Here is a 23,931-nt window from a genome sequence, read left to right as displayed (position 1 = left end):
AGGAAAAGAAATGTGTATATATGTGTAATCAACGTTAACAAGACTTGCAGTGATCATTTCGTAATATGTACATAAATCATTTTGTTGTACACCTTAATGTTATATGTCAATTATACCTCAATAAAACTGGGTTAAAAAAAATTTTTTTAGAAAAAAGCAGCAAGAGGTCGGAGTAAGGGGCCGTGAGCCAAGAATTGAAGGCACATCTGGAAGCTGACAAAAGGAAGAAAGGGGATTCTCCCCCTGAAGCCTCCAGAAGAAATGCAGCCCAGCCCATACCTTGATTTTAGATTTTGACCTCCAGAAAGGTAAGAGAATAAATTTGTGTTGTTTTAAACTGCTAAGTTTGTAGTAATTTGTTACGGCAGCAACAGGAAATTAATACAATAGGTACCCAATATTTTTTACATGAAAGTATAGGGAAAGGAACTCCTGGTTAGCCATATCCTAGGGAGTCTCATTAAGGAATTGGTTCCATTTTTGTTCTTCATTATGCATTTCGTGCTTATTGGTCGTAACTACCAACAAGCACAGAGAATCATTTCTCTGTCGTTTTAGGAGGCTAAAAGGAAGAATTTCACTTAATTTTGCTTGAAAAAACTATGCTGACACCATTTTCCAGGGATGGTTGTCTACCCTGTGGTCAGAAGTTTATTATACAAAGGAGTTGAATAGCCATTTCTCCAAAGAAGATGGCCAATAAGCACATGGAAAGGTATTCAATATCATTAATCATTAGGGAAATGCAAATTAAAACCATGAGAGGGCTTCCCTGGTGGCGCAGTGGTTGAGAATCTGCCTGCCAATGCAGGGGACAGGGGTTCGAGCCCTGGTCTGGGAAGGTCCCACATGCTGCGGAGCAACTAGGCCCGTGAGCCACACTACTGAGCCTGCGTGTCTGGAGCCTGTGCTCCGCAACAAGAGAGGCCGTGACAGTGAGAGGCCCGTGCACCGTGATGAAGAGTGGCCCCCGCTTGCCGCAACTAGAGAAAGCCCTCGCACAGAAACGAAGACCCAACACAGCCAAAAATAAAATAAATAAATAAAATTAAAAGTGTTTCTTATATCCCTTAATAAACCTACACATATACTGGTTAACAGCTGGAAAGAGATTGAAATAAATATATTTATATTAAAAAAAAAACCATGAGATATCACCTCGCACACACTGGGATGGCTATTAAAACAAAACAAAATAAACAGAAAATAACAAGGGTTGGCAAAGATGGGGAGAGATAGGAACCCTTGTGCATATTGCTCCTGGGAATGTAAAATGATGTTGCTGCTGTGGAAAACTATGGCAGTTCCTCAAAAAATTGAACACAGAATTACCATCTGACCTAGCAATTTCACTTCTGGATGTATACCCAGAAGAATTGAAAGCAGAGTCTCAAAGAGATATTTATACACCCATATTCAGAGCAGCATTATTCACAATAATGCTTCCAAAAGATGGAAGCAACCCAAATGTCCATCAACAGATGACTGGATAAACAAAATGTGGTATATACAAGTAATGAAATATTCAGCCATAAAAAGTAACAAGATTCTGGGGCTTCCCTGGTGGCGCAGTGGTTGAGAGTCCACCTGCTGATGCAGAGAACGCGGGTTCGTGCCTCAGTCTGGGAGGATCCCACATGCCGTGGAGCGGCTAGGCTTGTGAGCCAAGACCTCTAAGCCTGCGCGTCCGCAGCCTGTGCTCCGCAATGGCGGAGGCCACAACAGTGAGAGTCCCACATACCGCAAACAAACAAACAAACAAACAAAAGTAACAAAATTCTGACACATGCTACAACATGGATGAACCTTGAAAACATTACACTAAATTAAAGAAGCTAGACAGGAAAGGACAAATATATGATTCCACTTACATGAGGTATCTAAAGTAGACAAGTCATAGCAACAGAAATTAGGGTAGAAATTCCCAAGGGGAGAAGGGAATGGGGAGTTATTGTTTAATGGGTACAGAGTTTCAGTACGCAATGACAAAAATATTCTGGAGGTGGATAGTGGTGATGTTGTGCAACAATATGAAAGCATTAATGCCACTGAATTATATTAAAAATGACTAAAATTGTAAATTTTGTGTATACTTTACCATGATAAAAAATAAGATTATTATATCTCAAGCTTTAATTTTGGCTCTTTTCTGTGCTATGAATTTGTAAGTTTTGCCCTTTCCCTGATTTTCTTTTCCTGAAGAAGCATCTATATTGAATGAATGAACCAATGAACTATATTGTAAATAAGCTCCTTCATGACAGAGATTTTATTTGCTTTGTTCCTCTTCATAGTTCATATGAGGTCATCAACTCATAGGTGAAAAAAGGTCTTTCCCCAAATTCACTGAATCTGGACTCTATTGTCAGAAGAGATATAAATATTATCCCTCCTGTCCTTTTTAAAAATTGTTCCTCACTTATTTGTAAACCTCCCGAAACAATATAGGCTTGACTATTTCTATAGAGAGCTATTAAAAGACTCTTCCATTTTATCTGGCAGTTTTTTCACTACGCTAAACTTCCTTTAGGTTATGAGCAAATGTACACCTATTGAAAGACTTTTGTTTTTTAAATTTAGGAATCAAGTTTTGAAGGGTGAAATATTTACTGTGTTAAAGTTTATAAACCAACTTAAAAATTGTGTAGTGTAGTCCCATATCTTTTGAGTATCTAAAAGGTTAGTTCAACATACCTAAATGCTATAATAAATAGAAGAAATTCAGAGAGCAAAATGACTTAGATTCCCAGGAAAGGTAACATTTGAAATTTCCTTAACTCCCACAAAGCAGAAATAGCTCTCCTCTTGTCACCCTCGGTAATACCTTTCTTATAATATGTATTACATTGCTTTATGCCTCCCTTCCCCACCCCCTTTTTCCTCCCCCCCCAACCCCAATTAGACTGTGAGCTCTTCAAGGACAGAGACCGTATTTTATGCTACTTTCTAGCAAAGCCCCTGGCTAATATTTTTGGACTGAGTGAGAGAATGACTAGAAGTCATGTACTGCCTTTCAGAAGTTTACAATCTGTTTAAAATACAATCTATTTTAAGTATGGAATTCCCTGGCAGTCCAATGCAGGGGGTGTGGTTTGGATCCCTGGTCAGGGAACTAAGATCCCACATGCCGTGTGGTGTGGCCAGGAAAAAAGCCAAATGAATGCCATTATTATTGTATTGGTTTTGTAAGGACATTTTCATGTAATGTAGAAAGCAGTTTGTTTTGTCCTTTGACATTACTTTTAACTATTATATTTGAAGGATAGCATAACGAAGGAGAATCCTATCATTTAGGTCCTACCACCAACTAGCTATGTGATTTTGGGCAAGTCATGTAACTTCTTTGAACCTCAGTTCCCTCATCTGCAAAATGGGATTTTAATATTTAACTCTATATTCCTTTATAGAGTTGTAGTGAGAAACATATGTTTTAAAAAGGATTTCTGAAAGTTAAAGTTCCTGTTCAAATATGAAACATTTTGATTACTGTTATTTTGTCTGTTCAATTATTCTAGATATATTTTCCTAGAAGGATAACATTTATTCATTGAAAAATATTTAAATTAAGGGCCTACTCTGTGCCAACCCCTGTTCTGAACTGTGATTAATTCTCTAATACTAATTTTTACTTCCCCAAAATATGTTCTCTTTCCTATAGCAAATAAATGACAAATCAGAGACACTGACTTCTTTTAGATAGTGTATAAAAGCTTTATATAATCTTAAATGCATAGTGTTAATCTTAAAATATTCAAGATCCTTTCCTAATTTATGCAAGTACGTGTAATAATTGTGCACTGCCTACTTTATATTTTATTCTACTCATGACAAATATGAAACAGCATATAAGTCAGTTCAAAGTTTTTCAGCGTGCATATATTTTGGAGAAATTAGATAAAAAGTAAACAATTTGTTTTCTTTCTCTATAATCTGCTGTCCAATAATACTGGATATCAAAATCTAAATGCGCTTAGAATTTTCTTTTATGCTTTGTGTTTCATAGCTTGAATATGTTAGGGTAAAAGAAAGCTAACGGCTACATCACCAAACTTCCAGCTGACAAACATAGTTGTACCACTGCCTCCTATGTCCCTATCCTTATCCAGGCCCTTTTCTCTATCTCATAGGTAGATGGAAGCAGATTACGAACAAGAACAGGAACAAGAAATGTGAACTTTAACATGTTTGAGGGATAAGTCCTTAGATGCTACTGATTTTGGTGACCAGCCGGATGATCCACCAAAAACTGATTAGTATATTCTGTCAAATTGTGGTGGGTTGTTAAAGTAATGGAACCAATGAATTACACCTCCCAATGTTTAAATCCACGCATAGGCCCCCTCTCCTATTTAACTCCTGGTTGGGTCATATGATTTGCTTTGGCCAATGGGATGTTAGCAAACGTAACACGAGCGAAAGCTTAAAAAGAACTTGAAGTATATATCACATCTCTGAGATTGCCATGGGAAGAAGCCCAAGCTACCTCTTGGAGGATAAGAACAAAGGGAGCAGAGACAAACCATCTCAATGGAGGCCCCATAGCCCGAGCAGCCCCAGCTTACGCCCCAGGAGATCACAGCATTGTTAGTGACCCAGGCAAGAAGAACAGAACTGCCCAATGACCCCAGCCCAATTGCTGGCCTACAAAATCATAAGCAAATAAAATGGTTTTTATTTGGTGGTAGTTTGTTATACAACAGCAGATAATTGACATACTCTGTTTCTCTAAATTTCAGGTAAAACTTTAGTAAATTGAAATTATCCTTTTTTTTTGTGATCTACCCTTGTCAATTCTTTATCTTGATACCAGCTAATTTAGTTTACAGTACTTTCCTTTGTAATTCTTTCTCTTTGAAGATTAATACAAAGACACTTCTGCCTGAAACTTTCCCAATATGAATATTTTTACTTACTAATAAGGAGCCCCACTCAGCATAATTTATATATCTATGTTCTAAAATTTTGTTCAGAGATTCATCTTCCTCTTCAAAATGCTGCAGTATGTTTCCTTTAAGCTTTAACAGTCTACTATTTTTTTAATAAATTCATTTATTTTAGTTATTTTATTTTATTTTTTTGGCTGCATTGCGTCTTCGTTGCTGCTCGCGGGCTTTCTCTAGCTGCTGTGAGCAGGGGCCACTCCTTGTTGCGGTGCGTGGGCTTCTCATTGCGGTGGCGTCTCGTTGCAGAGCATGGGCTCCAGGCGCGGGCTCAGTAGTTGTGGCTCGCGGGCCCTAGAGCGCAGGCTCAGTAGTTGTGGTGCATGGGCTTAGTTGCTCTGTGGCATGTGGGATCTTTCCGGACCAGGGCTTGAACCCGTGTCCCCTGCATTGGCAGGCAGATTCTTAACCACTGCACCACCAGGGAAGCCCTACTATTTGTTTTTAAAGTATTTTATAATTTTTTCACTTTTACTTTTTGAAGTTTGGCCATACTTATATGTGTATTTTCTGTAAACCACACTCTGCTTGAAAGTTACAGAAAAGAGAGGTTAACGGACCTGTTAGGGTCTTGCAGTGAATCAGTAGGAGAAACTATAATGATACCTAGGTCTTTTGATTCATGTTAATACCTATTCACAATTTTACCCAAAGTGGTCAAAGGCAAATACTGTGGTTTTCTCTCTAATCCCGTGGTTTTCTCTCTAATCCTGTGGTTACCTTCAAGGAGAGCCAGGGGGTTTAAGGAGAAATATACTAAACAGTGAAGAGGAAGATGCATCACATATTTTGACAGAGATTGGGTGTTGTCTACCTATTTACACTATCTAATATTTTAAATGTCAATTTTTCACTTAATTTGTCCTTATAATATCCCAGTGAGTTCAGACAGACACCATTCCCATCTTACATAAGAGAATAATGAAGATAGCCTGTGGAGCATTTAATCATAACCCGTCAGAATATGCTGGCCATAAGGAATATAAATAAGGCATCTCTACTTAATTTTGTCTTTAACTTAGACCTGGTAGGACTCAACACCGACTTCTGGGAGGGAACACCGGATTCTAATTTAATACCTGACTTCTCCCTCAATACCTCCTGATCCCAGGCACTCCCTTGTATATCGTACCACCTCTCAGTGTTCCTCAGACCTTGCACAGGGTAGAAACCCAACTACTAGTTGTTAAGTAAATGTTTGAATTGTCAGTGCTGACTTAGCAATACGACATATACTTTAAGGAAGTTTTCTGACCACGAGTGTACATTTCTCCAGATCTGCATTCCTGGCAACAATATACAGGTGTGTTGGAAAGATCATGGTCTTAAGAGTTACAGACCAGGGCTCCCAATAAAAGATAGTTTCCCCTTTACTGATTGTGGTTTTACTGACTTTAGTGATTATTATAAATCACTTTGCACTTGTCAGGGGGCTGGCTAAGATACGAGCCATACTCACAAAGCAACAGAACTAAACACTTTTAAAAGCATGGAATACAGGTACTAAGCTCATGGATTTAAACCCTGTTTTTTCTCCTTTGGAATATGGGATGATGAAACGAGATGGAGTTTTTATGAAGCACCATGGCATAGTGCTTAAATGCACAAGCTCTAGAGCCAGACCACATCAGGGTGGATAACCAAATCCTAGCTCTGATATTTATTAGCTTTGAAACATTAAGCAATTTATTTTACCTTCTGTGCCTGTTTCCTCATGGGTAGATGGAGATAACATTCTAGGGGTTGTTGTGAAGATTAAATGAAGCATGTCTAGTGTTTAGAACAGTATCTGACACAGTAGGTGCTCAGTTAGTTATTATTGTCAACTATGGTAAACCCATATTTTGGAAAACTTTAAATATATATAAAGTATGTAAAGCCCACAGCCCACTGTCCCAGGCATGTAAATGATAAAAAAAATATGGATATGAGTGTTGGTAATAACAGGCTACCATGCTTTATTTGAAATAATTTGGAATTGTAGGTATACTTTGAGGAGCCCCAGTGGGATGAACATTAACTATTTTAGAGGCAAAAGTGCTCCTTCAAAATCAGTTACACTGCTTTATTTAAAACTAAAAAAGAGAAGACAAGGAGGACAGGAAGGTGGTAACTTCTTTTGATGTCTTCACCTGTAATTACCTAGGCATGGCAAAGTCACATCTAGCCTAAGGCACTCATTATCTCCTTGTCTTTGACTTACAAGGAATAAGAATAGAGTGGTCCATGAATACTGATATTAAAAACAATAAACTTTTAAAAAATGACAAACGTGAACATTTATTTTTATATAGGTACATAAAATAATTCATTTCTACAGTTTTGTTAGAGCTTAATATTAGGGCTAATTTTTTTTAGACCTCCTACTTCATCTCCCACTTGAAATCCATGCCATTCCAGGAAAATTTATTACAATGATGTGAATACATGGGTGGGCTGTGTATGTCTATGGACACTGGTGTTTCTTCTTTTGATTAATAACCTCTTCGATAATACTTTGTTTTAAAAGAATAAATATCCTCTAAATAGTTTACTTTGTATGAATGTTGTATTTTTTTCCTCTGTTGAAACGACAGATATTCGTTATAGAAAAACCCAGTAGAGTCACAGTATTTGAAAATATATTTTAATGCTTACTTTTCCTAACTATGTTTCCTGGGAAGCAGGACATAACTCAATTTATTGGGAAACAATAGCGCTTTCAAACTGTTGAAATTCTTCTTGACTGCTGGATGGAGAGAGTTCTGGGCTTTTGCTTTTTAGTGTTTTCCCGTATCCTTCACGGCTTCTCTCATCTGTTTACCTCCCTTTCCCTTTCTTCCCCTTTCTGTTGTTGATTTGCCCTCTCTATCACCCCCTTTTAAATTATCATTAACGTCTTTAGAATTCCTTTATTCATTAAAGATACATCTGCTGCTTTGCTGGCGTTCCTAATTTCTAGTATTTCACATGTTGGCGTCTTCGCAGTAAGCATTATCTGTATATTAACGCTGGGACCATGATAGAAGAAAATATGTACTCTCAAAATTATTTGGACTACTTTCACTTGCGTGGGTCGTAGCATTTGTACTGAATCGTTGGCGACAAAAATACAGGGACTTGGAGCCAGTGACTATGGCAGCTGTGCACACCCTCTGGCACCAGGCAGACTTTTTTGGGCCTTTCCGTAAGTAGGAATTCCAAGCTTCATCTACTGCTCCACACTTGCCTGATTCCGTTCCTGAGGCGGCTGCGTGGGAAAGGGAAGGTGGTTAGGAGAACCGTGTTAAAAGTGAGGATCAGGGACGGTTGTCTATTTAAATAGCAGGTGCAAACGGCACAGAAATTTTGCGGGCTGTAAGCACGCGAGGAGGTTACTTGTCAGTGATGAGCGAGGAGAGGATTAAGGGATCACCTGAGCTCGAGAATTACAAATGCTTCTGACACCTGCAGCAAAAATTTCCATCAACAGACGGTATCCTGGGGGAGGGGCGGGGAGGAGCGGAGGGAAGCAGTTTTCGCCAGGATTGGCGGCGCCCCTTCTCGGGGAAGCGGCGGGTCGGACCCCGCCCCCGCACCGCGGGTGGGCGGCCGGGCGGCGCGGCGCGAGGCGGGGCTGGGCACCTCCCAGCTGTCTCTCAGCCGGCCGCTGTGACTCTCCACCCCCTTCTGACACGCACTCCACGGCCGCCCCCGTCCCCGTCCCCGCCCCCACCCGGTCGGCTCGAGTCCCAGCCGGGTCCGGCTACCTGGGCACGCCCGGCCGGGCAGCTGAGGGCCTGGCGCCGCGTGGCGGCGCTGAGGGGTCGCGGAGAGGAGCTCGGCGGCGTCTCCTAGAGCCGTTCCCTCGGTGGGCCGCCGGCGAGGGCATGAGCGCGGACTCCCCCTGCCTCCAGAGCGGCGGGAGCGGCGAGGGGAGCAGGCGCCGCTTGGAGGCCACCGTCCAGGGCAGCAGCGGGGGAGAGCAGGGCGGGAGATGTGCCTGTCCTTAGCGGCCCAGGAAGCAGCATGCACCCCGATGCCACCGACAGCAGCGGCGCCGGCCTCAGGGGCGCCCCGGGCGAGCGGCGGCCGGATTCCCTGGAGGACACGGCAGCCCCCGGGGGTCCTGGCGGCGGGAGCTGGCGGGCGCCGGTGGCCGTGGCCGCCCTCGCCGCCGTGTCCCTCTGCTTCCTGGGGCCCGGCTGCTGGGAAGCGGGAAGCGCGGGGCCGGGCACCGTCCTGCTCAGGCTCAGCCTGTATCTGGTCTGCGCTGCGGCCGCCTTCCTGCTGGGGACCTTGTTCTCCCTGGTCTGCCGGAGCCCGCGAGCTTCGCCGCGCGACTTCGCCGCCGCCTGGAGACGGCTGGCCGCGGCCGCCCGCCGCCCGCCGGAGGTGAGTACGGGTCTCCCCGCCGCCGCCGCGCGCGCGCCCGCCCGCGGCCTCGCCGGGCCCGCCCGCTTCCGGCGCCCGCCGCCAGCTCCGGGAGGGCCGGGGGTCGCGGCGGGCCCGTCTTCTCGTCCCGGCTCGGCGGACGCCCGAGGGAAACGGGGCTTGGGGTGGGCCGGTCCGGCGGGGGGACGCTCGCGTCCCCTCGGCCCCCGCGCGGGGCGGGCTCCGGGCTCCGTGGGTTTGCCGAGATGCACGTTAGTAGGCGATGTAGTTGCTCGACACCATTCTCATTTCCAGCCTCGGTAGTTGAACAATCCTTCCAGACCTTCGCTGTGGCTCTGCAGCTGGCGAGTGGGAGCGAGGGGAGCGCGGCGGTCGCTGTACGCAGGCGCTGCGCCCTGGGATGGTCATTACCTTGGGTTCCGATAACCGTTCCCTGTCGGGGTGACTTTATGCCCTTTTACAGACGAGGAAGCTTGGCGCAGAGGGGCTGACTTGGCTTAGGTCACCCACCCGGTACCTCATGCCCAAGCCTGGGTACACTTTTTACCACGCTGTCCTGTCTTCCACCATGTTAAGTATCGCAGTTTCAGTGATTTAGGAAGGGGATGCCCGAAATCACTGTACTTTGCATCAAAAGGAAGGCTATCATCAGTGAGGTGTGGCGATATAGTAAAGAACGGTGGTTATATAGGGAATATAGGGAAGGACAGTATTTTAAATGAGCTCTTCGCTTCCTTAGTGCCAAACCACTGCTTCCCCTACCTCCCAGCATCCGTCTCACCGCCCTTTAAAAGAAACTTGAGTCTGTCGTAGCTTTACTCTTCGGGCTTGACTGAATGATACTGTCATTAAACTGAAATTGACCAAGCACTCTGGGGTAAGGGAAATGGCAGTGGCTCAACTTCCTAAGAATATTTGTTGGAAGCGTCATTACCCCCTGGGTTTTGTGTTTGCTTATGATATGACCTGCTTACTTTTTTGTGAAAATCATCACACTCTTCACCGAAAGTACCGTTTCCTCAATGTGTCAGTTCCGAATGCAGAGCTGAGATAATGGCTGAAGGGTTGTAGGTAAAAGAGTGGGGCATCCTCACTGTGTAAGCTGAGCAGCAATTCAGTATAGTAAGGGACAGGAACTTCTGTTTTCATTAGTCTCAAATTACGTAGTTATGTTTATTTCTCTTAAAAACCTTCACTCAGCTGTCCATTTTTTCATATCTAATTTAGCAAGACTTGGTGAGTAGGTGTATTTTTCCTCTTGCTTTTTCTCTACAATGATAAAAAAAAATAAAGATCCCAAGATTTTACTAGTTGGTTTATCGATCTGTGAATGACGTTAGAATTCTTTAGAGTATTGTAAGACGTTGTAATTCATTCAGTACGTATTTATTGAGTATTTTATGCCAGCCAGGTATTATTTTGGAAGCTGGGGTTGAATCAACAAGGCAAAAGCCCTGCTTTCTGAGACTATATACCTATGGGGGAATCAGGAAATAAATAAATAGAGTTACTTTTGGGTAGTGGTAAATGCTTATGAAACCAAAAGTAACTGAGTCAAGTGATTAAGAGTGCCTGGTACGTGAGGGCAGGAAGTTTAGATGGTGGGGTCAGGGTCAAAGCTGTAGGATTGCAGCTCACTCTGAGGATTTGGAAGCCTCATGCTGTGGGTTACCTCCTCTTTTCCTGGAAAATACATCCCCTCAAACCCCCCAGCTCACTTGTACCTCTGGTAAAAACTTGGGTTATCATCCGGGAAGGTGCTTTAGTAGAGAAAGCAGAAAAATACTACATTAAAGGCGACAGAAAATGAAGCAGCATATGTAATCTCTCATGTATACTACCCGAAGATTTCAGGCAGTAGAAGAGGTGAAGTATGATTTAAGGAAAGTAGATTATTGGTCATTCTTTTTGAATTCAGATTCCTACAATGTTAAATAAGAAAATAAGTACACTAGGATGTTTACTTTCTAGGTTGTGTTACTTAGAATTGAAATGCATGTTATTCACATAAAGTTATATATATATGTATTTACAGTACCAGTGCAGTTTACTCAAGCCTTTTGTTGTGCTGTATTTCCAATAATTGATGCTTAAGGTTTTATTTAGTTTTTTAATTAATTTATTTTTTTGCGGTACGCGGGCCTCTCACTGTTGTGGCCTCTCCCGTTGCGGAGCACAGGCTCCGGACGCACAGGCTCAGCGGCCATGGCTCACGGGCCCAGCCGCTCCGTGGCATGTGGGACCTTCCCGGTCCGGGGCACGAACCCGTGTCCCCTGCATCGGCAGGCGGACTCTCAACCACTGCGCCACCAGGGAAGCCGTATGCTTACGGTTTTAAAACAATGTTCTTTATGAATGGAAGCATAAGCATGTGGTGTAGTATAAACTCTCCGTTCTGTGGTGGTAGGAGCTGGACCACACCGGTCATCTAACATAGGTGGAGGGGAGGCTATTTTGGAGTGAACCAAATGGTGCCTCTTATGATACAGTGACTACTTCACTACAGAAGTTTTGATTCAGCATTAAGAAAAGAATCCTCATTTGTTCTTACATATTTTGGGTTCTTCTAGTGTTAGCTAGACGTGTCAGACACGGGGATCTATCCTATCTGTCCATCTTTCCTTCCTTCTCTTTCCTTTTTTTTTTCCTTCTTGGCTTCCTTCTATAGAGGAAAAAAAATGCATACACTATTAAAAGCAGGTAACCAGAGAAGCCTAAACTAAAAGGGAAAAGGTGTTTTCATGTCTAGGAGTGTTCAAATGCTCCTGCATGCTTCACAAGGTAGTTATTGGCTGTCAACTCTATGTGGTTAGGACTCATGACTGACATCTTTTGTGAGTGTTTGCTGATGATAATGAAGAAAGTTATGTCAGTTTGCGGTCACTAACTCTGTGCTTTCCCCCTTCAGTTAATCTAATATTTATTGGGCATCTCTTACGTGCAAGGATTTTGATTTTACGTGGCTGGGAATCACTATTGATTAAAGTGGTAAAACTAAATTTTCATCTTGGGTAGAAATAACATCAGTGGTGTATTCAGGTGGCAAAAAAACTTGTGTAAGGTCAGAAAGGTTGATGGTAAAGTCTTGACAGTTGCTACCTGGGCCCCGCTTTAGAAACACTTGGGCTTTGTTGTAGGCCAGCCGACTGGAGCCGTGATGCTATGGGGCTGGCTTGCTCCTGGGCAGCAGCTGCTAGCCCGCCTTTGCTGAGTAGGCTGCCAGAGTGTGGTGTTCCTAGTCCAAAGTTGTAGTTTGGTCTTGTGCCAGGCCAGTTAACTCACGCAGACCAAGAGCCTTAGATTCACTAGCCACAGTTACTTGACCCTAGCACGTGATCTAACCAAGGCAGCAGCAAGAAGAATATGGGAATAGTGAATCACTAGTTCAGAAAACTTATTTTCATTCCTGGACCAGCAGGATCTAAGTGCATCTTCATAGAATGGGAAAAAGGGAAATGATTTCTTACATTTTGGCAATAGGAATAAGAGGGAATAACTTCTTTAAATGTCAGTCATGGGCTTCCCTGGTGGCGCAGTGGTTAAGAATCCGCCTGCCAATGCAGGAGACACGGGTTCGAGCCCTGGTCTGGGAAGAGCCCACGTGCCGTGGAGCAACTAAGCCCGTGCGCCACGACTACTGAGCCTGTGCTCTGGAGCCCACGTGCCACAATTACGGAAGCCCGCGTGCCTAGCCCACGTGCCACAACTACGGAAGCCCGCGTGCCTAGAGCCCGTGCTCCACAACAAGAGAAACCACCTCAACGAGAACCCTGTGCACCGTAGCGAAGAGTAACACCTGCTCACCGCAACTAGAGAAAGCCCGTGCGCAGCAATGAAGACCCAACACAGCCAAAAATAAATAAGTAAGATAAATAAATTTTAAAAAGTCAATCATTCACATAATAATTATGGATTTTTCTCTTTTACATTGTATTTTATTAGATACTTCTTGATTTACATCCCATTAAGTTAAAAAATAAGCAGTTAACTAATGAGGATTGGGGGGCTGATGCAGGAAAGTCCACAAGTCAGGCGATTAGTAGCATATGGGAAACTGAGGTCCATTGCTATGTGAAGAAAACATTAAAGACTTCCAAGTTTAGACAGATAGTTCAAGAAGTTCAAGACAGATAGTTCAAGAAGTTCATCAAATCTCTTACGCATTTACTGAAGATCTGCTGCATATCTGCTTTTCTGATCTCGTGAGATCAGTTTTGGCCTAGTTAGTTGCTGAGTGTCAGTACCAGGCACATAGTGAGTTCTCTATAGATGGATTTTTGTCCTGAATGAATGGGTTATTGTTTGAGATGAGAACAGACTTGAGAATCCAACTGACATTTTTAGATTTGAAGTTTCAACCACAGTTCCCTAGAGAAGAGATCATAGTCTTGAAGTAGGTGTCACTAAGAGCTTCGATAATTGCTTTCTGTTAAGTGCATGGCAGTGTTTTTAGTGTTGGGGAGGAATCAAAGGTGAACAGGACGCCCCCTGTTCCTGTCCTCTTGGACTGAGTAGATTAGACTGATAGGGAAGACTGGAGGGGAGAGCAGATGTTCACAGAGACAGTAAAAACATTCACACAGCAACCCATGGTGCCACTTGGCTTGGGTAGGGCTTCTAGAATCCCTAAATGAGTTCTTTTTACCAATACAGAAGTTCCTTTGAGTAAAACAAACTTGATTTAGTTACTCGAGGGAAAAAGGAAAAGAAACAAGACTTATGGAGACTATACACAGCCTCTTTGTGACTTTCCTTTATTATGCTAATGTGATAAACTAATCCTCAATAATTTGATAGTGGATAGTGGCATAATACACTTACTGTCTTCAGAATATTTGATTGTATTTTGACCGGGGGATTTAAGTCATGGTGGCTACTGGGAAAAATGTTTTTGAGGAAGATGGCTTTTGAGATGCCCTTAAATCTACCTAACTCTGTAGTGTAAGGTTTGTTTGCTTTAAATTCATTCTAACCATAATTTTAAAATTTAACTTTTTATGCAGGTTTTACAATCACATGGCTTTAATAAAAAAACATGTAACAAGATATGCAGTGGAAAAAAAATCTCCCTTCCTTATAGGCAGCCATTATTAACAGTTAATTATTCTTCCAGAAGTATATTATGTATATACAAGCAAATACTAATATGTACTCAAAAACTGGAGCTTTTGATACCTATACTCTCTTGATATATAAACAGTGATTACACATAAAGGAAAATTATTTTCTGTATCTTTATTATGAAGGAACTATTTCTAAGGGTTAGTAAACATAAGAAGTTATATATGAATAGTGATAACTTCAAAGTAGGAAGCTACAATACACGATTAAACCTGAACATAAAAAAAAATGCTCATCAAAACCAGCAAATGTATTCTAAGAAATGATGAGTGTGTTTTTGAATTTAGCAAAACTGTCTGAAGGCGGCAATATGTATTTTCACAATTTGTACAAAACCGAAACAAACCCAGCAAATCGTTTTAGAGACGGAGTACATGTACTTTTTGGGGTTTGAGTTGCCAGCGAGTGTATGAGATGAATCCCTGGAGGTAGGATTGAGAGGTAGTTTGGGCCAGTGGAAGTCCTCAGCTGAGAGAGTAGGGTTGGATTATAGTCTGTAGTTGGGGCAGCTACTCACACTTTCTGAGCTCTGGAGTAGCATCAGAGCTGGGCTTTAGAAATGTTAAATGGAAATGTGATCGGGAGGGACTCAGGAGAAACGCTGATCAGTTGCAGTGATAAAAAGGGAGAGTTAGTGAAGCTGTGTGAATGGAGTCTGGAGGCGAAAAGTCAAGATTGAGTGAGACGGTTCTTTCCTGTTAATTATCAGTAGTTATTACAGATTGGTTCAAGAACCTTTTCTAGGGTATCTTAACATTCCCTCTAAATAATAAATTGAAGCCCCAAACCAAAGGGTCTTACTGTTTATTCACAAATGTGAAGACCACAGTCTCCAAGCTTGAGTGGTCTGCTTGGAAGCTTATTTCTAACTCCCTTGAATCTTAAGCTGCTTTTTTTTTTTTTTTTTTTTTTTTTTTTTGCGGTATGCGGGCCTCTCACTGTTGTGGCCTCCCCCGTTGCGGAGCACAGGCTCCGGATGCGCAGGCCCAGCGGCCATGGCTCACGGGCCCAGCCGCTCCGCGGCATATGGGATCCTCCCAGACCGGGGCACGAACCCGTATCCCCTGCATCGGCAGGCGGACTCTCAACCACTGCGCCACCAGGGAGGCCCTTAAGCTGCTTTTGATTTGGGGACATGCTGCGATATCACCTTAGTAATTGGATGTTGCCTTCTTAAAAATATCTTAGGTTTCATTTCCTAACCTTATCATTTTGGGGGTAGGAAGGGCCCTAGATTCCTTAGAATGCATGAGCCCTTGTGCAGTCAGAATAGTGCACACAATTGTACTTAAAAAAGGTGACTCAGCAACTTTGGTGCTGAGGGCTTAGGCCTTAGAAAAGGCAGTGTCTGTAGAAGGCTGTTAGATTAAAATGATGGCATACAAACTTGCCTTTTTTTTTTTTTTTTTTTTTTTTGCAGCTTTGCTTTTGAAAGACTTGCAAACTTGGAACTTGTATTTTTACCATCTTCACTGTTAGGTCACTTTCTAAATGAGGGTTGGTTGTTTGGGTGGAGGTGACAGATGACAGGGGTAGATAGGCAGCCCTTCTCAGGGGCTCTGCTGGGTACCCTGGGGGGCCAGGGCTTGGGTTCAGTTACTCACTCCTACACCCTCCTTTAGTCCTGGGGTGTGTTATTTAGTTTCTCTAAACACAGTGGAGCTTTCCAGAAAGCCCAGTGGGGTTTGGTTGCATTTTGCTGGGCTTTTCAGCTCAGGTGCTGCTTTGGGAGAATGCAGTTAGGAGAGTGAGCTGTGCCAGTCTGTCCCCAGGGCTGGCCCGTGCTTATCAGTGACTCTAGGCTCTGGCCAGTCCTGGTACATTTGTCAGTCAGCCTGGGGTTTCCATGTATGAACGCCATGAGCTGGATATAGAGGAAAATGGATATAGTAACTCCAAGTAAAATGCCTCCGAGGCCAAAGGGGAAACCAGAATGAATACTGCATTTTTAGAATAAGATACTGGAACTTGTTCAGGTCACTAAGATCTGTTTAGTAAGCTTTCTATTTTAGTGTAGAATACACTTCTTAGAAAGTTGGATGCATTTTTAACAAATACTCACTTCTAAAGTTACCTGAATTTCTGTAGTTCTCACCCACCTTGTATGTATGAGTGAGTTTACATTAATAGCAGTAACTCAAATTGTATAGGGTTTGCTCCTGTCTGCTCATGCAGGACCGATCCTGCAGCTCTCCCCTCATTTCTGCCAGCCCACAGGCAGTATTTATGTGTTTATGAGTATGTTCACTTATGTTCTTCCGTTCCTGGTGCCTGCAGAACATTTGAGAGAGCCTTCTTTCTGTCACCCGTGCCAGTCTGTGAAAAAGCACATTTCTTCTTGGGCTATTGCTGTCTCAGTCCCCTAAAACTGGATATCCAGGAGTGCTTGGTCCTTCTGTTTTGTTTTTGTTTTTTTCCTGAGTCAAAGCCACTTTATGTGCTTTTTGGAAGTTGAGAATGTAGCCTTGTTTCTCTCACTCGGGTATACTTAAAATTTTTTCTTTTTTACCTTGCAATAGAAGCTGAGGAGCTTATGTCTCTGTTTGCATCTCCTGTGAAGACAGCCCCATCCCTTTTGTCTGGCTCCTTTCTGTACCTGGCTCAGAGCAGCCCCTGGGGTCAAGCTCGGGCTTTCTCTCCTACCTCCAGAGCTTTCTCTGTCTCCAACCTTGAGCGGCTACACACAAGGCACCTCCCAAAGGCCTCTTCCTCGTATACAGATATACTCCAACGAATATACACCTGAGGGCCATGTGCGAACCCTGCCAACTTGTTAGGCGTGGAATTAACACCTTAAACATCCCAGAAATTGTGATGTGTTTTTCCTGAGTCACAGTTGTTAATCTCATATTGTTCCTTCTGATTTTTTTTCCCATTTCACTAAACCTTTCTGAGATTGCAACCCCTAGATTAGCTCAGGATGTTCCTTTGTTTTCTAGATTTGAATTTTGATCATTCTTGAGGTCCCATTTTTGGAAGTATCTCACTCTTAGGCGGGCTTCCCCGGGGGCCCCTGCAATAGCCATCTCTACATGGAGGAGTTGAGATTTACTCCTCAGGCTTAGACTCACTTATTCAGCTGCTTAACTTGACCTTTCCACTTGGTACCCTCAGTGGTGCCTGAAACTCAACAAGTCCAGGGCCCCATCTGTCTTGTGATCAGTGTCTCCGTCCCTCTCCCCTTGCTCCTTGCGTCAACGACTAGCGCCTCAGAAAGTCCTGCAGCTAGAAGCCCGAGTCCTTCCTGACCTCTCCTTCTCCTTCCTCCCCGCATGCAGTCCGTCCTCCAGACCTGTCTCCTTACCTCTTGAGCATCTTACGTCCATCCACTTGTTTCCATCTCTCCTGCTTGGTCCTAGCTGCCATCATGTGCCTCCTAGGTGACTGCAGTAGCCCCTCAGTTCATCTCCCTGCCTCCCTGTCGGCTCCTCCAATTCCTTCTCTTAAAAATGCACACCCAGTCCAACCCCTCTTCTGCAGCGTGTTTAATTAAGAGCTGTCAGCCTCCTGTTCTTGCCAGCTCTCCAGCCTGGTCTCCTGTCATTATTACCTTCACTTCTCATGCTCTATCCTCAGCCCTCAGAGTGCCAGCCTCGCTCTTTGGATGGCAGCTTTGAACATTGCTTGCTCTGCCTGGAGCCCCGCTGCGCCCTTACCTGGCTAACTTCTCCTCAGGCCTCAGCCATCACTTTTGCAGAGAAGCTCATATATTCTTGTGGCACCGTAGACCTTTTCTTCATTGTACTTAGCACAGTTGTGATTTTATACTTGGACGGTTCCTTGTCCGTCTTTCTCATTAACCCTTGAACTCCATGAAGGCAGAAACTCCCCCCTGTGTCTTTAACATCTAGCATGATTAACTAGGTAAGCAATAAATATGTCCGGAGTGACTGAATCACTGGGGATCAGTAGAGCCTAGGCATTGAGAGAATGGTTCTGGGGTCAGCCAGTTATTTGAATTTGAATCTGGCTCTGCTTTAATAACCCTGTGACAGTGGGCAACTTACTTAAGATTTCTAAGCCCCAGTCTCCTTATCTGAAAAGTGGAGATTGTAAATACCTTAAGAGGTTGTTTGGAACAATGCGATAGTGTTTGAATACATAAATACTAGTGTTTGTAAAAGTGCTTTGAATTAGAAGGTGTTAAATGGTAGATGTTACACTTTTACCTTTTTAAAAAAACTTTTCTATAAGAATAAAGACGCAGCTTCAGAAAAATTACACAAAATAAATATATAGTTGGATGAGTGATTATAAAGACAATACCCTTGTAACTTCCAGAAGCCCCAGAAGCCCCACTATATCTCCACCCCAATGGCATTCCCTTCCCTTCCACCTAAGTAACACCACCTTGACTCTATAATAATCACGTCCTTGCGTGTTGTTACAGTTTTATCAGTCAACCATGCATCCGTGGACATTATGGTTTAGTCTTGCCCATTTGAAAAAATCCCAGTATCCTTTTCTTTTCCCTATGGGTTATCTATTGAAGAACCTGGAGCAGTTGTCCTGTAGTGTCCTATAGTCTGGATTTTGCTGGTTGCATATGAATGATACAGCTCAGCTTGTTCCTTCCTCCTTTGTATGTCCTGCAAACTGACACTGGACCCAGAGGCCTGGTCAGACTTGTGTTTGACCCCTTTGGCAGGACTGTAGGTGGTGGTGTGACCTTTCATCAGGAGGCACATAATATCTGATTGTCTTTCTTTTTGTGATGTCAGTAGCTGTTGATCCTCAATACCTGGATCTATTAATTTTGGGGGGGTGACAAATAGCGATGTTTTTAATTCTGTCATTTGTCTTATTTATTGGTTTGAATATTTTTTAAAAGAGACATTTTTCCATCATCTACTATTTGGTTGCACAGTGGTACAGTTCCTATAGAAAAGCAGGATAAATGCAATGTAGATTCTTTCCCATTATCAGTTTTCCAAGATAATGAGTTGGTTCCCCATCATCCTCTGAAGGTGACCAATTAGTTATGTGTTTAAAAAAATATTGTGAACTCATAGATTTGAATGTATTTGATGGGTTTCAATTACTTGTAATTATTATCTTTTTTGAAGCTTAGGCAGTCCCATCTCTGCCCAGTGGGAACCTTTTCAAGTTGGCTCCTGAGTCCTTTTGATATGACCCTACTAAGTCTGAGAGTTTTCTTGCTATCTGGTATCATAAGATATTTCAGGTTCATTTTGAGTGTTTTCTGCTCACACCTGGAATTAGCCACTTCTCCACAAAGAGCCCTGATTTCTTTTAAGGGAAAACAGTATTTCATGAACTCATTCTGTTTCAGTTCTGAGCAGCACAGCCAGACTCAGAGCCAACTGTTGGGATTTCACCTGCTCATTTGTTTGTAGGGTGACCAGTTGTCCTGGTTTGCTCAGAACTGTCTTGGTTCTAGCACTGAAAGCCCCGTGCCCCTGAGAGAGTGGGGGACTCATTCTAGGTGTTAGGGAGGCTCATTGCTGTTGGTTTGGTCATTGTGTCTTGGCCTTCTCTATGGAGAGATTGGAAGAAATATGTATGAGATCTGTCTTTTGCAAAGAATAATCACTCAGTAGTTAGATTTATATACTCTCTGTCTTCTTCAAGACAGGTAGCACTTAGTTTGAACAGTACTTTTCAGTCATCTTTGCCATTTGCTTATGATAGCCTGTAAATTGACATTGTTTATGGGTTCAGGAAAATGGTTTCTATGGCCTCAGTTTGATTCATTTTACTCTAACCCATGGCTGTGAATACAGTGGGCAAATAAATGCACTACAGGAGTCATAATGTGAATGTCATAAAGTGAATGCCTTAGTAATTGCTATAGCTAAACTTAATATTTATTGCATTTACTGTATGCAGGTGCGTACATGCATTACCCAGTTAAATTTTTATATCTTCCACGTGAGGTAGGGACTGTTAATCTCATTTTACAGATGGGAAAACTGAGGTTTAGAGAAGCTAAATCATGTGCCCGGAGCAAGTGGAAGAACTAAAATAAACGAGGTCTTTCTTATTTTGGAGCCTCTGTAGTTAACCACTTTATTACCATTTTAATTATTAAACATTAGTTTGGTCTAATTTAAAACCTGATTCACGTTTTAAAAAACTTGAGACTCTTTGGGCTGGTTCTAGGATCTGTGTAGGAATTAGTGTCACTTTAGAGGTCTCAGAATGATGTCACAGCTGCCCTTTCTATGCTCATGACAGTCATTGCTAATCAAGTAAGGCAGCTTTTTTTTTTTTTTCCCCCCTGAGTCTGGATGAAGCCTAAGAACCCTTTTCAACGTAGCATTCCAGGCAGCCACTAAAACTTTACTAGAGTTGAGATATGACGTGAGACCCATCTGCCATTCTGAGTGAGAACCTCGTAGAACGGCCGTGAAGCCTCTGGGGTCCCACATGGCACTTTCCCTGTGCTACTCTGCTGTCATTATACTGTATCATAACAGTCAGTCATGCATTCTTTTCACCTGTTCTAGGAAAAATCAGTTTTCTAAGCTATGATCCGTAAACACTTAATTTCAGAGATGCTTTTAGGTATACTGCAAAAACAGAAGAGGCAGGATAAGAGGCTTGCGGGGGGGGGGCGTTGCATAAATTTGAGAAACCAAGTTCTTGAAGCTTTACACTGTGTATTGCTATGCTAACGTTGTAAGAAATCCTAGTAAAGGAGCCTGTTTAGCTGTTTTTTAACCCAGTGTTTTCTGAACATGACTTATACCTGTATCCCCACTTTTTTTTTTTTTTAAGCAACAAGGAGATACATAAGAAATGATACATAACCCAGAGGTAGGACAGGCTCAGGAGTGGTAGGACAGGCTCAGGAGTAGTAGGGCAGGCTCCACGTGGGAATATCCAGCCTCAGCACCATCTCTCTGTATCTTTCTTAGCTCTGCCCTCCCCGTGGGTGCGCCTGACGCCCTGGCTAGTGGCTAGATGGCTGCAGGCATTTCAGGCACCATAGCCACACAGGATGAGATCTAGATGGGGAAAGGCCCTTTTGGAACAAGGAAAGTGTTCTTTGAAATGCAGTGGCAGTGTTCCCTTCATGTCTGTCTGGCAAGGTTCGGGTGGGTACCCGCCCGTATGGAATTGGTGGCTGCGGGAGGGGCCGTGATGCTGTGATTGGCCTAGCCGGTCCTTTAAGGAGGAAGGAAGCAGTGGAGTCAAAACAATGAATGTTTCGCTTCATAGCCAAGGTTTTCAGGATAGGAGGAAGCTCTCTTTTTAGCCTTTCGCACCTTCACTTACTCTTCACTTTAACCAAGCTTCTCGCTGCTCCTGAATTTACCTTTATGGGGCGTACGTGTTGCACCCATGGGCCCCTGGGAAGACCTCTGCCCCCATTTCTGCACATTCAGTTCTTGCTGTTAAAGACCTAGTTCAAGCTCTTCCATCCGGTCAACTCTACCACGCTCTTCAGTTCTGCCCAGTAAACGTTTGTGGAGGGAGGAGAGGGAGAAGTCAGGTGAATTCCAGGTTTCTGACTTGGGTGGCTGAATGGACACGGTCCACGTGGGCAGGTTTGGGATGGTGGAAAGGGAGGAGGTGAGTTTTGACCATGTGGATTTGGAGATGCCTGTGGTTATGTTCAGCCTGCAGGTAGGCTTGCAGCTCTGCCATTAGAGGGAGAGATCGGGGGAACAGAGCTGGTGGGGGTCAGTGTGCACGTGCAGTTAGAGCTACAGGTCGAGGAGACCGCCGAGGGTGGCCTGCAGTGGCTGAAAAGCAGCCAGCTGAAGGGCAGGCAGAGGGGTGAGGAGGACGGTGAAGAGGACAGAGAAACCCAGAGAAGCCAAGAGAGCAACAGGGACCCCGTGGCCAGAGGTGTCGGGTGAGGTGGGGGGAGTCCAGAAAGAGGGCAGAGAAGTGTCCCCGGATTTGACCCTGGACACCTGTGCGGGTGGTGTCTGGGGAGGGCAGGGTGGACATGAGGCAGACGTGGTATTGATCCTCTTAGGTGAGGAGTGAGGGACAGGTGAGGAGGCTGAGACGGGGTGCACGGTGCTCTCTGGAAGCTTGGACGAGAAGGAGAGAAGGTGGCACTCACAGGTGTGTGTGGTGCGTGTGCTTTGGGAACTTTTGTTGTTGAGGAGAGATTTAATCACATCTTTGGGTTTAAAGAGAAATCTTGAAGAGTAGAGAGGGAAATCCCAGAGACAGAGGATGCTTGCTAGAGCAGCGCCCAGGCCGACAGGACCAGAGCACCGGTGGAGGGTTTAGGCTTGAGACTGATGGGAAAGAGGTAAAAGCGGGAGCAGAGAGAGAAGCTCGTAGGCAGCCGGCCGGGAACTGAGATGTTTCAAACTGGGTCGCCTCGACTGTCTTGGTAACTGGGAGGCAAATTAATTGCCCACAGTGAGGAAGGAGGATGACGCGTTGAGGGTAATTTTTAAGACAGCTGGAAAGAGGTTGGGTGAATCTCCTGTGACGGCCCCAATTTATGTAAAATGATCGGTCTACTCTTGCATTAAAATAAATCGTCCAAGGAATAAAACTTCTCAGCTCTTTTCAGGGATCATAATCTTTTGTCGTCATGACCACTTAGTGGTGTTTCTCAAGATGTGGTCTAAGGATTTATAAATAACTTAGGAATTCTTGCTAAAAAATGCTGTATGTCAAAGACACACCTTGTAAACTTTCTGAATTAAGAATCTTTGTGGGGGGAGGGAGGAATAGGATCTAGAAATCTGCCTTAGAACAGATTCCCCAAGTGATTCTTGAAAATGAGTTAGTGTATTTTCAGGCAGCGGATGGGGGCCTCCGGCTGTCAGCAAGGGCCGAGGAGCCTCAGAGCCGCGTGCAGTGTCCGCGTCTGATGGACCCACACGTGAGAGTAAGCATCGCTGCATTCTCTCTGCTCAGAGGTGGAGTGGCTCCCACACTAAGGCTTGTCTTTAATACCATGTTTCTCATAAGGGAAGGTTTTATTCTTTGAATTTGAGCACATTTATTTTAGATAGAAACGGAAGAAAGAATTTTTATGATCTAGACCTAGGCTGGGGCAGATAATTTTTACTCTCCAGTTAGGAGGGATGTAAACATCGGCCCGTTTGAATTGTATTTTCGGTTTTTTGCAACTAGCAGTTTTATGGCAGTAATCCATCTCACGCACCTCAATATCTTGTACATGTATGTTATCCGGGCCACTGCCCAGAGCTCAGCTTTTCGCTTCAAGGGAACTATGAAAATAGAAATCCCGCTGGAATTGGAATCAAATTACCAGTGTGATATTTTTCCAACCAGGTCCTTAATATCTTATCACCAGTTTTCATTTAAAAGCCAGTCAACAAATTTAATAAGAATGGTATTATGGTATCCAGGACCGTAACAGAGTTAAAAAAAAAAAAAGAAAAGTGATTGTTTTCATTACTGAAGATCTCTGTGAGAAAAAGCAGTTCTGTGTGACTCATTGAGTTGTTGGGTTACATGATAGCTTTGAAGCAGGGGCAACCACTCTTCTACATTTATATTCAGTGGTTTCAGTGCGAACTCTTATGAAGTGAGAATGATTTTTGTAACTTAC

At 43.5% G+C, this 23,931-nt stretch overlaps 1 protein-coding gene across 5 annotated transcripts in view; it reads left to right on the top strand.

Annotated features, from left to right (window-relative positions):
- Positions 1-8,829: 8,829 nt before the first annotated feature.
- Positions 8,830-23,931, top strand: part of SNX25 (sorting nexin 25) — a 115,299-nt gene continuing 100,197 nt past the window's right edge. For all 5 annotated transcript variants that reach the window (XM_082608472.1, XM_082608471.1, XM_082608473.1 and 2 more), the window contains exon 1: positions 8,830-9,293. In XM_082608472.1, coding sequence (XP_082464598.1) covers positions 8,928-9,293 — 366 coding nt within the window. In that variant the 5' untranslated portion in view covers positions 8,830-8,927. The remainder of the gene's footprint in view (positions 9,294-23,931) is intronic.

Source organism: Mesoplodon mirus, assembly GCF_964341445.2.
Source record: "Mesoplodon mirus genome assembly, chromosome: 20".
In the NCBI taxonomy this organism is placed as follows: Eukaryota; Metazoa; Chordata; class Mammalia; order Artiodactyla; family Ziphiidae; genus Mesoplodon; species Mesoplodon mirus.
The sequence above is the reverse complement of the archived record's forward strand: the minus strand, read 5'-3'. Positions and strand labels throughout refer to the sequence as shown.